General features: G+C 45.7%; 1 protein-coding gene across 4 annotated transcripts in view; it reads right to left on the reverse strand.

Moving 5' to 3' along the window:
• Nucleotides 1-15,142, reverse strand: part of LOC119441569 (arylsulfatase B-like) — an 85,557-nt gene that overhangs the window by 41,787 nt on the left and 28,628 nt on the right. For all 4 annotated transcript variants that reach the window (XM_049661415.1, XM_049661416.1, XM_037706177.2 and 1 more), the window contains 3 exons: nucleotides 12,423-12,533; nucleotides 9,947-10,078; nucleotides 5,712-5,838 (listed from right to left, as the gene is read on the reverse strand). In XM_049661415.1, coding sequence (XP_049517372.1) covers nucleotides 5,712-5,838; nucleotides 9,947-10,078; nucleotides 12,423-12,533 — 370 coding nt within the window. The remainder of the gene's footprint in view (nucleotides 1-5,711; nucleotides 5,839-9,946; nucleotides 10,079-12,422; nucleotides 12,534-15,142) is intronic.

A 15,142-nucleotide genomic window follows, 5' to 3' on the forward strand; every position in this document is an offset into this window, starting at 1 on the left:
CGCCAACTTCCTCGGTAGGACGGCCACGTTTCAACGCGAGTTTCTCAACCGGAACTTCGGATCCAGTTGCAGTGCGTGTGACCGGTTGTGGTTCAAACACAACGTGGTACTCGTCGGTGCAATTCGTTCCAAGGAACACTGAAGAAACGCACGACAAGCTTCTATTAACCACTTTTCCTGTAGGGGAAGGATTGGCCATTTTAAATGCGAAGCATTTCTTGGCGAACATTTGCCACTTTGACAGTGTCTATCTATGTAGCCGCCTACGTCTTGGTGCTCTAATGGTCGTATCGCTGACTTGATATTTGCCAAAATTGGCATACTATGACAAGAGTATATGACGAACATAAATGATAGGTCATGACATGAATATCGTGACATGTGTGTCATGTAGGTCATGAAACAGCTGCCTACGTCTTGGTCTTCTCATGGTCGTGTCGTTACCTTGGTAGGTACCAAAATTGGCATAGCATGACAACAGCGTATGACCAACATAAATGATAGGTCATGACATGCGTGTCATGTAGGTCATAAAACAGCCGCCTAAAATGACAATGACCCGGCAAAAAAATATTAACACTCAAAAACCACGGAAATGGGTTCGGACGGGGGTGCTAAGTGAAGGTAACACTAAAGGATGATGCTATACGTCATAGTCATGAGCATGACTCTGCAAAAATAGCAATGACTCAGCGAAAAAAAACATTAACACACAGAAACCACTGAAATCGGTTCTGACGTGGGTACTAAGTGATGGAAACACTAAGGGATAATGGTAGAACTCATAGTCATGCCCATGATCCAGCAAAAATGAAAATGACTCAGCAAAAAAAATTACACTCAAGAACCACTGAAATGGATTCTGACGTGGGTGCTAAGTGAAGGAAACACTAAAGGATAATAGCAGAAGTCATAGTCATGAGCATGGTTCAGCAAGAATGACAATGACTCATCAAAAAAAAAACACCGCATATCCAAGGGGTGAATGATGATGAGTGGGCGAAGCTCCGGAGGGAATCATCGGTAAACCGTGAATCTTCCGTGTAATTCGCCCAGTCTCGCCGCACTAAATCGAACGATTGACTTCCACCAATGACACGCGCCATATGTGACGTTATTCCTATTTTATAACAGCGCCCTTCATTATAATTGCACCATCTCCCGCTTAAGGGGACGCTAGCACAAACGCGTTAGAAACGTGCAGTACTCTCTAGTAAGGGGGAGAGGCCACAGCGTCTTACGCAGCCGTTTACACATGCCTACAACTCTTCTAGTTCACTGTACACATGCCGGAACGTGCACCGCGTTTGCCGACGCCATCACATGACTGCTGAGAGAGTATAACCCCCGTATTCATAAACTCTGCTCGACTTGAACTTGACTTGCCACCGCCTCCAACGCGTTTCGAACGCGCTGCCCAAGGCGGTGGCAAGTCAAGTTCAAGTCGAGGAGCGTTTATGAATACGGGGGTAAGGCGGAGAGGCCACAGCGTCTTACACCAGCTTCTTACACGGGCCGTAACGCGCTAGCACAAACGCGTCAGAAACGCGCAGTCTTTCGTTAATGTTGGGTATTTATTGTCATCGTGGTGCGTGTGTCCATGTGCGCTTCGTGGCGTAGTGGCTAGCGCCGCGCGTTCGGAAGCGAGGGGTCCCTGGTTCGATTCCGCGCTACGGAGACAACTTTCGGAATTTTTTAGGGGCGAAGCTCCTTAGGGTGTGGGTCTGTCCCTCCTGTGTAGTATGTAGTAGTAGTAGTCGTAGTAGGTAGCCACGCCCACTTTTATGAAAAAAAAAATTCCGAAAGTTGTGTCCGTAGCGCGGAATCGAACCAGGGACCCCTCGCTTCCGAACGCGCGGCGCTAACCACTACGCCACGAAGCGCACATGGACACACGCACCACGATGACAATAAATACCCAACATTAACGAAAGACTGCGCGTTTCTAACGCGTTTGTGCTAGCGCGTTACGGCCCGTGTAAGAAGCTGGTGTAAGATGCTGTGGCCTCTCCGCCTTACCCCCGTATTGATAAACGCTCCTCGACTTGAACTTGACTTGCCCCCGCCTTGGCCAGCGCGTTCGAAACGCGTTGAAGATGGTGGCAAGTCAAGTTCAAGTCGAGGAGTGTTTATGAATACGGGGGTTATACTCTCTCAGCAGTCATGTGATGACGTCGGCAAACGCGGTGCACGTTCCGGCATGTGTAAACGGCTGCGTAAGTCTCTGTGGCCTCTCCCCCTTACTAGAGAGTACTGCGCGTTTCTAACGCATTTGTGCTAGCGTCCCCTTAAGCGGGAGATGGTGCAATTATAATGAAGGGCGCTGTTATAAAATAGGAATGACGTCACATATGGCGCGTGTCATTGGTGGAAGTCAATCGTTCGATTTAGTGCGGCGAGACTGGGCGAATTACACGGAAGATTCACGGTTTACCGATGATTCCCTCCGGAGCTTCGCCCACTCATCATCATTCACCCCGTGGATATGCGGTGTTTTTTTCTATAAAAGTAGACGTGGCTACCTACTACGACGACGACGACTGCTACTACTACTACTACTACATACTACACAGGAGGGACAGACCCACACCCTAAGGAGCTTCGCCCCTAAAAAAATATTAACACTCAAAAACTACTGAAATGTGTTAGGACGTGGGTAGTAAGTGAAGGAAACGCTAAAGGATAATGGTAGAAGTCACAGTCATGAGCATGACTCAGCAAAAATTACAATGACTCAGGAAAATATATCAACACTCAAAAAGCACTGAAATGGCTTCGGACGTGGGTACTAAGTGAATGAAACGCTAAAGAATAATAGTAGAGGTCATAGTCGTGAGCATGTCTCAGCAAAATGACGACTCAGAGAAAAAAGATTAACACTCAGAAACCACTGAAATGGATTCGGATGTGGTACTAAGTGAAGGAAAAGTCTAAAGATCAATGGTTGAAATCATAGTCATGCGCATGGCTATAGGCTTTTGCCTCAAGGTCTCCTAGGCATTGCTAAAAGGACTCCTGAGGACTCATGATGTGAATGTCATGACAAGCGTGTCGTGTAGGTCATGAAAAAGCGGCCTACGTCTTGGTGCTCTCATGGTTGTTTCGTTAAGTTGGTAGGCTCCCCGCACACTGCTTCGCATAACATCGATTCCTACAGGGCGTGGGATCTGCCGGCTTTTTTATTTTAGCCCAATATGCTGGAATGAAATACGCAAATTCATAACACCTCAATAATAGTTTCATAAGAGCTTCGTTTCACGTGGATTCCAACATACGCATTCGATCTGCGTAACCTTTGTTTAAATGTTGCGACTACGATCATGGATTGAACACGCATAGCATAATATTCATGCACAATAACCGAAAACGAACAATATTAATCTATGTGTGACATGCCTCATATAGGCTGCCGAAAATCATTGGTGTGGGCCGTTTCACTTGGCGTAGAAACTGATTTGAGCAAAAAACAGTGTAAAATGCTTAGATCTCGGCAATTTCACAGCCACTGAATCGTCGTCAAGTCATATAGTATAAAGCAAACGTGGAATACCAACAAGATGCCTAATTTGCGTCGAAGAGCCCTTTTAATAGACATTATGTGAGCTTGTTCTTGGCCTAGTTGTCGAATGTTTTTTCTAGGAGCGTTACCGGTGAGTTGCATGCTGTTCGAAAGCTTCACCGTCGCTGGTGAACAAAAAAAAAGCATGCATTAAGCCTACACCAAGTTTGGTTCAGGCAAAGGTATTCGACGTGGTAGCGTCTAGACTGTTTCTGTAAAAGTAGTGATCAGTCCAAGAAACATTGGTTTCTAAAAGGAAGCTACGTTCGTGCAGGCCGCATGAACACGACTTAAGGGAAGACAAAGAAGGCACCTGTTTTCATCGTTTGCATTCTCAGATGCAAGTTTAACATCACACAGAGGTTCCTCGAATTCGCTTTCCTTATGCATTGCCGCATCATCTGGTGGCATGAGAAATGTACTTCACGATTGTTTTTCGTCGTCGGTGGCGATGCAGCTGTATGTCTCAGAAGTACCATCAGCCTATTTATTTTCATGTCCACTGCATGACGAAGGGCTCTCCCAATGATTTCAAATTACGCCTGCCTCGCGCCAGCTGATTCCAACTTGCGCCTGCATATTTGCTTATTTCACCACCCCACCTGATTTTCTGCCGGCTTCGACTACGCTTCCCCTTACTTGGCACCAGCTGTGTAACTGTAATGGTCCGCTGGTTGTCTGCCCTACGGATTACCTGGCTTACCCAGCTCCAATTTGGCCTCACAATGTCAACAAGGATATCGGCTAACCTTGTTTGCACTCTGACCCACAGAACTGTATTTCCGTCTCTTAACGTTACAGCTAAAATGTTTCGTTCTTTCACTCATTGCGCAGCCCTCAGTGCTTTCAAAAGCTTCTTTGTTAACCTTCAAGTTGTTGCCCCGCATTTTAGTACCGGTAGAATGGAATGATTGCTGACTTTTCGAAGGATAGGGGTAACCTCCAGGTCATGATTTGGTAGTTCCAGCTTATGCGCTTTAACCAATTTTTAATCTTCTGTAAATAATTTCTCATGATCAGAGACCCCTGTGAGTACTTTATCTACATATATGTACTCCTGCCCAGATCCTACAAGCTCACTACCGTTTATGAATTGTTCTCTTGCTAAGCTATTCAACATTACCTTTATCTTCTGTATATTAACCTTCAACCCTACTCTTACATTTTTCCGGCTAAGGTTTTCAATCATTTGCAATTCATCCCACGCATTGCCGAGCAGGACAATCTCACCTGCGAACCGAAGGTTGCTGCGATATTCGCCGTTGATCCTCACTCCTAATCCTTCCAACCTTGAATATTTATTCTAAACATGCAGATCATAGTATGGAAGAGATGGAATTTTTCCACTTTTATTCGAGAACTAAGGCAGGTATTGGAGAACTAAATCATTATACGTTTTTGTTAAGATATTCACGTATGCTTTTTGTACTCCATGAACACCTAATGCCTCCATGACTGCTGGCAACAGCTTTATGTTGCACGAGAATATATTAGTTTATCATGTAAAGCTATATTATGAAAAAGATGACGTTCGTTGTCCACGGCAGCGGGCACTGGGTCTCAGGCGGTTGCACTCACGTTACCAAATGGCCACTGCTTGAATGACTGAATCCAAAAATTCCAGATTCACCTCTGGGAAAGAACGTACCTTTATCGGCGTTCACGTGAAAGACTAACACTGCTATAGGTATATCCCGTAGGTGAGGCTCCCTAATCAATAATAACGAACGCCTATACAAGAATAGAACCTGCTTTGTTATGGTAGAAGCAGTACAGCACGATGTGTGTTGTTACAAGCCTCATTTCATTGTTTTTCTTTGATTAATTTGCAAATTATCTAACTTCTCATGCCTACAATTGTACAACTACTTATTGACCAGGGCACCAACAAGAAGAATTTGACGAGCGTTTGAAATCAACCGAAATATGGTTTGTGCAGACTACGGCGTTTTGCATTTTTTTCTCAAGGCCTATAAAACCACTCTAAACCTGCACCCAATAACGTAGCCCACTGCTTGATGAGCTTCGATCCATGTGCAGCTGCATTCAGTTAATAGACACCAGAAGATAAGAACGCGAATATGAGAAGGCGAAGTGTGAGCACGAAGGGTATAACGCTGCTCTTCAGGGTAGCGTAATTCAATACACTTACCTGCGTAAATGGTGCGGTTCATTTCTGTAACGAAATCGTAGCCTTCAAGATACTCAGCGGGAGCCTCTATTGGAACTCGCACGGTGCCGTAATGTGGAGCCAGGTGGGCAACGTACAGGAACATAGGCTGTAGAGGCAATCAGTGCACTGCATCAGCGGCACGGCCGGGTAGAAATAAAATCAGTCCTTTTCAAAACATAATGAGGGAATGTTAGGATATCATTGCCTACATACATCAGCCGTAGTGTGCTTTATGCGCTCTTGCATTGCCCTCCACTATCTCATTTTGACGCCTTTTATTACACAGAAGCAAGCGTCAGCATTGCCTAAACAAAGGACTCTTGCCATAGTCACAGCAGTGCGGGTCCCAAGGCAGGCACGAGCCATGCTGGCGTCAGCCACGATGGCGGGGAACATTTACAAGCGAAGCTTTAAGGCCACACCCCATATGCACGAAAATGCACGAGACAGCGACGAGCGACGGTAGTAAAGACGAAACGGGCCGTTCGCGCGACGTATCGCGTGGTCGAAATCGCGTGATCGCTCGGTGTTTTCACATTTGAACTCTGTCGACCGTCGCCCGGAAGTGCTGTGCTCAAGCAGTCAATAGTAAAACACCGGAACGGGATGTACATCAGTGACGTACTGCCGGTTGTCTCCACGTGCTTTTCGACTCGCAGCAACGTGCACACAGCTAGCAAATACAGTAATGTTTATGCACGTGCATATAAAAAAATACTGCAGGACAACGATCAAAGATTTTATGTATTATTGTGCAACAAAACATCCTATTTTACACTGCATACCGCTGACAACGCGCCATATTTGGTACGAGTAGATGCCCTCATGCTAGCAACAATGGAGATCGCTCGCTGAAGCAGTCGCGTGAATGGGGTTTGCCCGTGCAAGCGACAGCTTGCGCGAAGGCGATCTACGTCGCGTCGCTCGTCGCTGTCGCGTGCATTTTCGCGCATATGGGGTTTGGCCTTTATATGTCTAGGCGAAATCGTATATGGCTAGGCGAAATCACCTGTGTAAACAAAATAATCATCATCAGCATTGGCTCGAGCGTCGTCTTCTTCCGCAGCTGGCTCGTTGGCGCCCCTCGGGTGGCGCTCGTGCTTGTTCTCGGCACGCGCTCGTGCCACTGCTCCCGCGTTCGTCGTCGTCCTCTTCCACAGCTGGCTGCGTTGCCGTTCATCATTCTGGCGTAGAATTTCACTTCTCTTCAGTCGTCGTAATGGGAAGGCCGCGTTTACGGGGGTATTAGCCAATGCTTAAGGGGGTATGGACCATTCATTCTCTTACGTAACGGACTGATTTCATTTTGAAGCAACTTAATTTCGAAGAATCGCAAGCGACAATGGCGGACTGCGGGCATACTGTCAGTCACATCGTTCTCTGCGTCGCAGCCTAAGGTGTGTGTAATCTTTATAATTGAGAAATACTTTAACGAACCCTCGTAATTAACCCAGTAATTAACACCGGGGCAGCACGTTTCAGCTTCGCTGGTTAACCATCTTCACGGAGTGGAAGGTCCGACAATTTTTTTTTTGTTACGCGGCATGTACTTCGCAATATATGGCCAGTAGAAAGAAATCGGCGAGAGAGGAGAAACTGAACTTACGGAACACAAACTCAATCCCGACTCACCAGACCCCGTTCGTTAAAAAAAGTCACAGGCCTGCGCGGTACACGCAGCACAGTCACAGCACAGCATAAGCTGGAAGAGTGGCTCCATAGGCGCTCCATTTTCGGCACTACGCGCTAGAGGGTCTTCGCGGCGAAGTGTCTTCGTCGTTTTCACGAGAACGAACTGAACGGTCCACCCGGCGACGACGGCGAGGTGCGGCTTGTGCTGCTCTCTGTACAGTGGTCTGCTGAAGCCGATGTTGCCTAGTTGCAGCCGCGCGCGTAGTTCTACGATTCGTTTCTTCAGCAGCTGTTCGTACCTTGCGAGGAGGTGCCATAATGTGTACTGAAGAGTAACCAAAGGTATCGAGACTACGCGGCGCACACGCTACATCCCTTGACCCGTCGCGCGATACGATCCTGCGGATGATGATGATGATTTTTTGGCATCCCCTTTGAAACGTGGCGGTGCAAAATAGTCACCTAGACTGCTTGCAGTTAACCAGGCTTAGCTACATGCAACATGCAACTGCTACATGTACGCAACTGCCTACATGTCGAGACACCTAGTGCAAGTAACGGCAATACAAAGTACGCATCGACGTTACGCGGCGCGCATGTCACATCGAATGACATGACAAGGAAGACATTGATACAACCTGATTGGATCTCTTATAGTGATAGGTAGCGGCACAAGGTAGCCATTGAGGAAAAAAAGTTTAACGAAATGTATATCAAATGCTAGATAAAAAGCATGTATAGCCAACCGGATGAAATAAAGCAGGCTAGGTGACTATTTGTCATCGCCGTGTTTAAAAGGGGATGCCATTACATAATCATCATCACCATTATGACAAGTGACAGGATATGATGCTAATGATGATGAAGTTCATGCATGATTGGCATTCCCTTTGAAACGGGGTGGTGGCACCCAGTCTGCTTGATTTAATCAGGTATGCAGTTTCTATACATCTCCTAAATGTTCTTTTTCTTTTTCAAAACTTCTCTATCTACCTTGTACCGCTACCTATGCAGCTGCTACCTATGCCGCTGCTACAAGGCGTTCCAGCTGGTGTAATATTATTGTGGATTAATACACCTGGGGTCATAATGATAATAATAAGAAAAAAGCTGTCGGAAAGAGGAGTCACGATGTACAACTGCAATGCAAAGTGTGCAGATATCGACGCTACGCGGCTCGCCTCTCACATTGCTTGAGAAGTGGCACGATACGATGCTAATGATAATAATGATGATCATGATGATTTATTGGCATCCCCCACCAAATGGGGCGTAGACAGTCTCCTAGCCTGCTTGATTTAATCAGTTATATGCCATGCATGTTTTTCATTCTAGCATTTTTTATACATCTCTTTATTCTTTTTTTCTTCCTCAATACTTGTCTATCTGCCTTGTACCGCTACCTGTGCAACTGGTACATGGCGTGCCACCTGGTGTAATGAAATGCTACTGCAATGCGAAGTGTGCACGTATCGACACTACGCGGCGCGCATCTCACGTCGTGTGCCTCCTCGCGTGCTAGGACACGTGAATGGAGCTCGTGCGCTCCAGCTTCGAGCTTGAACAAGTGGCGCCGGCTGCGACGCGGAGCGCTACTAATCAGTCGTTGCCCAGCGCGAGCATGTGCGGGCGAAAATATGGCACATCGAAAGAACGACGCGGAATTGCGGTCAAAAAGAGTTGAACTGTGTAGCGCGTACGGCTTCCGTGTAGTGTAGCGCGTACGGCTTCCACACGAGCTACACAAACACCGCCGCGAAGCTCCCAAACATAAAATTTTATGGATTTCCTGGGAAGTCTTACGACAAGGAGCGACGGGATTGCATGAATCCGGGCCGTGTGACGGGCGAGGTACAAAAAGACGCTGTTCAATTTTTTATTTTTTAACATTTTTTTATGCTATCATTAGAAATTTGGTCATCGCGGTCATGAACTTTGTCTTTTTTTTTTAGCCCCGAAGAAGGCCCTTGGCAGCCTGTGAAGAACCAAACACAGCCAGGGCCGCGGCGTGTTTACACCATCCTCGGCGTTCAGTTCTTACATGTGCAGCTCGCTCCCACAATGTGCCTTGGGCGTGAAGGCAACTGGGTAATAACAAACAAAAGAATAAGAGAGAGGGAACGAAATAACGATCATTTTGCATACCTGATACCGCGCGTCGTAGTCGACGCTTTTAATTTGCGCGACACATCTGCCAACAACGTCGCAGGGTCCGCTGCACTCATAACTTCTTCTGTAACGCCGTAAACATGATTGCTGGCGTTAAAGATGATTGCCGCAGAGCAAATTGCTTCGTTTTAAATACTGTTCTACGTTTGAGATTCTGCGAAATACGGCAAAATAAAGCGCACTGCTGGTTCCGCACGGCCATTGCTCCCGTAGGCCGGCGTTGCACGCGGAAGAAGCGGGGAGAGCGTTTGCAACAAGTCACTACGTGTTTACGCGCGCGGCCGCTACTCGCGGCGCTGGTTGTTCTAGCGCAGCAGCGCCACCACACCAGCTCTCTAGCCCTATAGGGCATGTTTACGCTCCCAAGCTCGTTTCTTCCAGCGATATAGCTTATATCAATGTTAAAGACTTACCTTATCAACTGGGTGATTCCTAATGAGTGATATCGCCTCTTCCGTGACGAGTTCCGTGTAGTATCGTCCGCTGTCCTCAGGAGCCAGCGTTAAATTTCGTCTAAAGTCTAGACCGTAGTCGGTGGAACCAATCTAATTTAAAAATAAGAAAATCAGAACCCAGCAAGGAAAGCGTTATCCATCTCATCACCGAAGATTTCATGGCACAATGATCGTTATAATTGTACTTGTAGTGCAACTATAGCTTTAAAAGCAAGGATGGGAGTTTTATATTTATACAATGAGGTGATTTATTGGTGTTTAAGATTAGGATTATGGTGATTTCTTGGACGTTGAACTCTGTAGGCTGTACCTGTGCTAGAAGCTATGCCCTTCTTTGTTGTAAAGAAAGTCGGCAAGCATTTTCATATACTAGTTATAGTAGGGATTTTTTTATTAGGAAATGTCGTGTTACTTGATCTATGGTTACGCCGAAATATGCCATTTATTATCGCATCAGACTACAAAAAAATGTTAAAGAGCACCCCAGCGCTTTTAGGGGCGAAGCTCCTTAGGGTCTATCCTTGTCCGTCCACCGTCGTCCGTGCTCACATCGACTGCCACGCCATCTGTCTGTCATGGATGAAACGTTGCATGCAGCGGCTCAACATCTATACACGAAATGGCGCTGCTGTGTATGGCGCGTACGATAATTCTAGGGGAAGCTCTTTGTTGTTTGAAGCCAGGACGGGAGTATTGCGGACTAAGATGTACCGAGTCAAGTACCAAGGTATAGACACGTTGTGTTGTGCGTGTGGAGAAGAAGAGGAAACGGTTGAACACCTCACACTTTGCTGTAAAGGGCTTAAACCTACAGTGCAAAGCAACGGGGCTGATTTTTTCAAAGCATTGGGGTTTAGGGACAGTGAAGGCAAAATAGACTTTAAGCGGGTAGAAATAACCAAACAGAGGTTATCTGATTGGTGGATAAAATCAAGGCAGGGGTGAAATTTCACCCACCACAAAGCACAAAGTATGTTAATAGTCATGGCTAGGTGGCGTATGCCACCGCCTGGTTTAAATGGTTTAGCCTCATCCATCCATCCATCGTTCCAGACCACACAATCTTTTTCTGTCATGGACAAAGTGAGGCGCGGCATGCTGCGGCTCTGCGTCTACACAGACAGCAAGCTACTGCGGCGGCGAGAGCGCGGGAGGCATCGGCAAAGCGGTAAAAACACCAAGCGGACCCGGATTTGAGGGCGCGAGAAGCGGCGGCTCGCCGGCAACGCCGACAGCAAGTTACCCCGGAGGCGAGAGCGAGCGAAACGGCGGCAAAGCGGCAACGCCGACAACAAGCTGCTTTCTTACAGTGCATCCCTTACGACTACAAGCAACCCACGACCACGAGGGGAACGTGCATAGACCTCGTCTTTGCAAACTTTAGTGTGTATCCGCTAGAACCGCTGGCTGTGCATTTCTCCGACCATAAAGCAGTAAAAATGAAATCGAAACGCAACCCGGAACTCAACACGATATACGCGTTATGAGCAATAAAACACATTGTATATACTGTACACCGCGTTGTCACGCATTTACATGCTCGAGTGGGGCAATGTCACGGGTGATATTACGGTATAACGATCCCCAGGGCTTCGCCCCACTCATCATAATTCACTTCGTGGATAGCGGTGTTTTTTTCTTTTGACGTGTATCGCTCATTAGCAAAATTTATACATTTGCACAAGTCATCACAGTAATATTAGAATTGATGACCCTAAAATGTTGCGAAACAAATATTACAGTGCTCTGATACCTGAAAAATAAGATACGTATTGGATACACCCAGGCACAGCGATACAAACACAGAGCACTGCGTGACAACTAATAAATTGATCCTGCTGTTCAATATGTGTTATGTTTTAGTATCTGTATTCCTGCGACCTGGTACATGGCTTTAAGCAGCTAACTGCGTGAAGAGATCAAAAGAGATCGACACGAATGAACCATATGCATCCCACTGTGTGTACTCTTTATGTGTCTGTAGCTGCACCAATATCAAATCGCGCACTTGCCTTTTCAAGACGTCATATCTACACGCATGCTCCGAGTTGCACAGATCATCGAGTTGAAGAACTTTGTGTTTGTTGTAAATTGAGAATTATTTGTGGCCACGTAGTTCTGCTTACGCATGCGTGAAGCACGAGGCAAGCCACAAATTTTAACTCAGCACAACAAAGAAGCACTATCAGTAACATAGTACTTGACGATTAACACATAACTTGATGAAAACTTCAGCGACCTTGCGCACTGCCTGTAATAGATACCATCATTATGAATGAACTGCTAGTAAAGTAAGCTCAAGTGCAAAAATAATACCTCCAAATTTCAGCTCATGATATACGGCAGCGTGAGAAATATTTTAACGGACGTAAAGAAGTTAACCGAAAGGCGCATCTTCCTGTCGCCCTTCCTGATAGTATAATAATTGACTCACCGGCGCCCTCTGGTGAGTTGTGTATTCGCAGCTTCCGCCCCAGCTGCCAACATAGCTCAGGAAGCCCCGGTTCGTCGGTGTATACGCAGACTTGTGGAAACCAAGGTGCCACTACAAATTGAAATTAGTACGACAGTGTAGAGGAATACGTCAGATGATGTTTTAACAGGCAAAACAGTCTTATTGCATAGTTTTCGGTAACGCAAAAAATTCTGGAACATTTCGTGCCAAGGCGTAAAACTCTGCGCGCAGAAATACACGTAAGTGGTGCAGCTAGAATGACCCGGAAGCCCATCTCTCTCAATCACGTCTTCCAATATAATCGGGCCAATCAAGTAAGCATAAGCAGGTAAGCAGTCCCAGGTGGCTGCATTGCTAATGCTTAGTATGAACATTTTCATAACGTATCAAATTTGCTGCAGTCTTTATGCGCTCTTGTAAACGCACGTAATACACACAAGGAAACAAGAACTGGCACACTAATCCTGTAAACGCTTGTTCTTCAGATTCTTGTCAGTATCAAGCGCTTTATAGTGGTAGCTCCAACCAACACCTCTCTCGCATATTCAGAGTAATTCCCAGCGTGGCAACCTAGCTGTGAAGCCACGGACATTTCACCAGCACCTAAATAAACATTTTAACCAAAAATTACATAGCTACCAAGTGATCAACAGTAATTTGAAGTGGCAGCAGCCTGCATGGTTTTCTTGCTGTCATTTTTACTGTTGTATTTTGTTTTATATAATGCCATAAGCTGCGAGAAAAGTCCCGGTGAAGGTGGAAGAGATGTTTCGCTGTAAAACAGACGTTTTACAGTGAAGCTGTTTATGCGGACCCTCTGCGGCCGTTTTCCTACTTCGGACGGATGCACGGACGGATGGACGGAAAAACTTTATTTCAAAGCCGGCGTGTTTGTGGACTGGTCTCCCGCCTAGGTGTCGGCCAGGTCTTGCCTCCAAGCTGCTGCCTCCGTTCGCAGGATTAACATTTACTTCTGGCATAACACTAGCTGTTCCTTTGTGGCGCTACGCTACCACAGCACAGCGAAGGTTTTTTTTCGCCGCAGTAAATATTGCAGTGATATTGTGAATTAAATCCTTTAGTTTTTCCTGCTCTAATATGAAAAGGTAGCAAGAGGGGGCTCTCCAAGATAAGTTTGCAGCAAATGACCGCGAGTGAGGCACTCACTTACACATTTGGAAGAAACGCTTGTTGATCACGTACTACTTGTACTCTCTCACAATAGTGAAAAAAAGTATACACAGCGCTTGAACCGAACGATTTTCCATTGTTTAGTAGGCGGCTGTGCACCTTAAAAGGAACAAAGGGACAGATATACTTTTGTGCAGTCAATATGTTATATACTCAGCCCGTTCCTGATGAGCGAAGCCCACACAGTAGAAATTCAAGCTACTCGCAATTTCGTGGCATGAGGAAAATGAAGACCGCTATTTTTTTTGTGAGTCTATGTTATAAATGTCTAACAGCGGTTTGCTCAGCATTCTAATACTGCGCAATTTCGGATTCGCAGTGATGAATGCTCAAATGGACAGGATGGGCAGGTCTATTCTTATAGACATTGAATAATTAAAGGCGCAACTGGCTGCCTCTAAAGCCGTACACTAAGCAGCAAAGCGGCTGAGTTAGATAAGCTTATGCAGGGCGTGAGCTTATCAATAATGAAGATAGATGGACTGGACAGTTCTTCGCACTCAAAGAAGCCTTTATCGGTGGAGCCATCCGAAAACATTTTTGATTTAAAGGGCAGGAGCCAACGCTCCAACCTGATATTGTATAGTCTACCAGAAGATGAAAATTAAACCGACTAAACTAAAAATTTGGGTTGTGATTGAGGTGTAAAAAAACGCCGAATGTGTCGTGTCAGTCGAGTTGAAGAATTCAGATTAGGCCGAAACGGAATAAACCATGCTGTCATTATGCATCTGCAAGACTTTATCGAGAAGCAAAATGTTCTAAAAAAAGGCTAAGAAACTCAAAAGCACACAAGCTTTCGCTTAATATGAGTATTTGAAACGCACCCTTATAAGGCGAAAGCTGCTGTGGCGGAGCGCGAGAAGCAATAAAGGCACCAAAACGCGCGTCTACCTGGTACCCGATATGCATCGTGTTGATGATGACGTATTTGCACGCAGTAAGACAGAAAACGTCTTGTAAAAATTGCATCAGCAAATGATGCCTCACACAGCACGTTACAATCGTGTGGTATTTTGTCACAACGCTTTCTGCTTTTGCATAAATACTTGATTATTAATAACCCCTGATCACGAGAAAGAAATATATCGAAGAATAACATTTTGTTTCTTTGAGTGCTTGTTTACAGTATTGTGTTGTAATTAGGTATTTATTATTTCCTGTATATATTTCCTTGTGCAAAATAATTATTTTATTCGCACCTACTCCTGCTTGGGCCATGCATAACAGGCCTGCAGATTTTCACAAATAAAAAATAAATCAAATATAGCCATTACTCTCTCGTTTGAGTTGAGGTCAACTATGCAGTAGGTCAGACGGCGGTACAGCGCACTCGGTGGTCTCCCGTCCTTCTAAGGACTCTCTAGCAGCGCAACTAAATGTTTGTTTTATTTTCCTATGTTTTGTGAGGAAGTAAGGTTATAACACAATATGAATAAAAAACGAACGATACCAAGTAAACTGGCTACATGATTATTATTCACCGAGGGGGCTATATCGTTCTGTCT

Source organism: Dermacentor silvarum, chromosome 2 (assembly GCF_013339745.2).
Source record: "Dermacentor silvarum isolate Dsil-2018 chromosome 2, BIME_Dsil_1.4, whole genome shotgun sequence".
Taxonomy (NCBI): Eukaryota; Metazoa; Arthropoda; class Arachnida; order Ixodida; family Ixodidae; genus Dermacentor; species Dermacentor silvarum.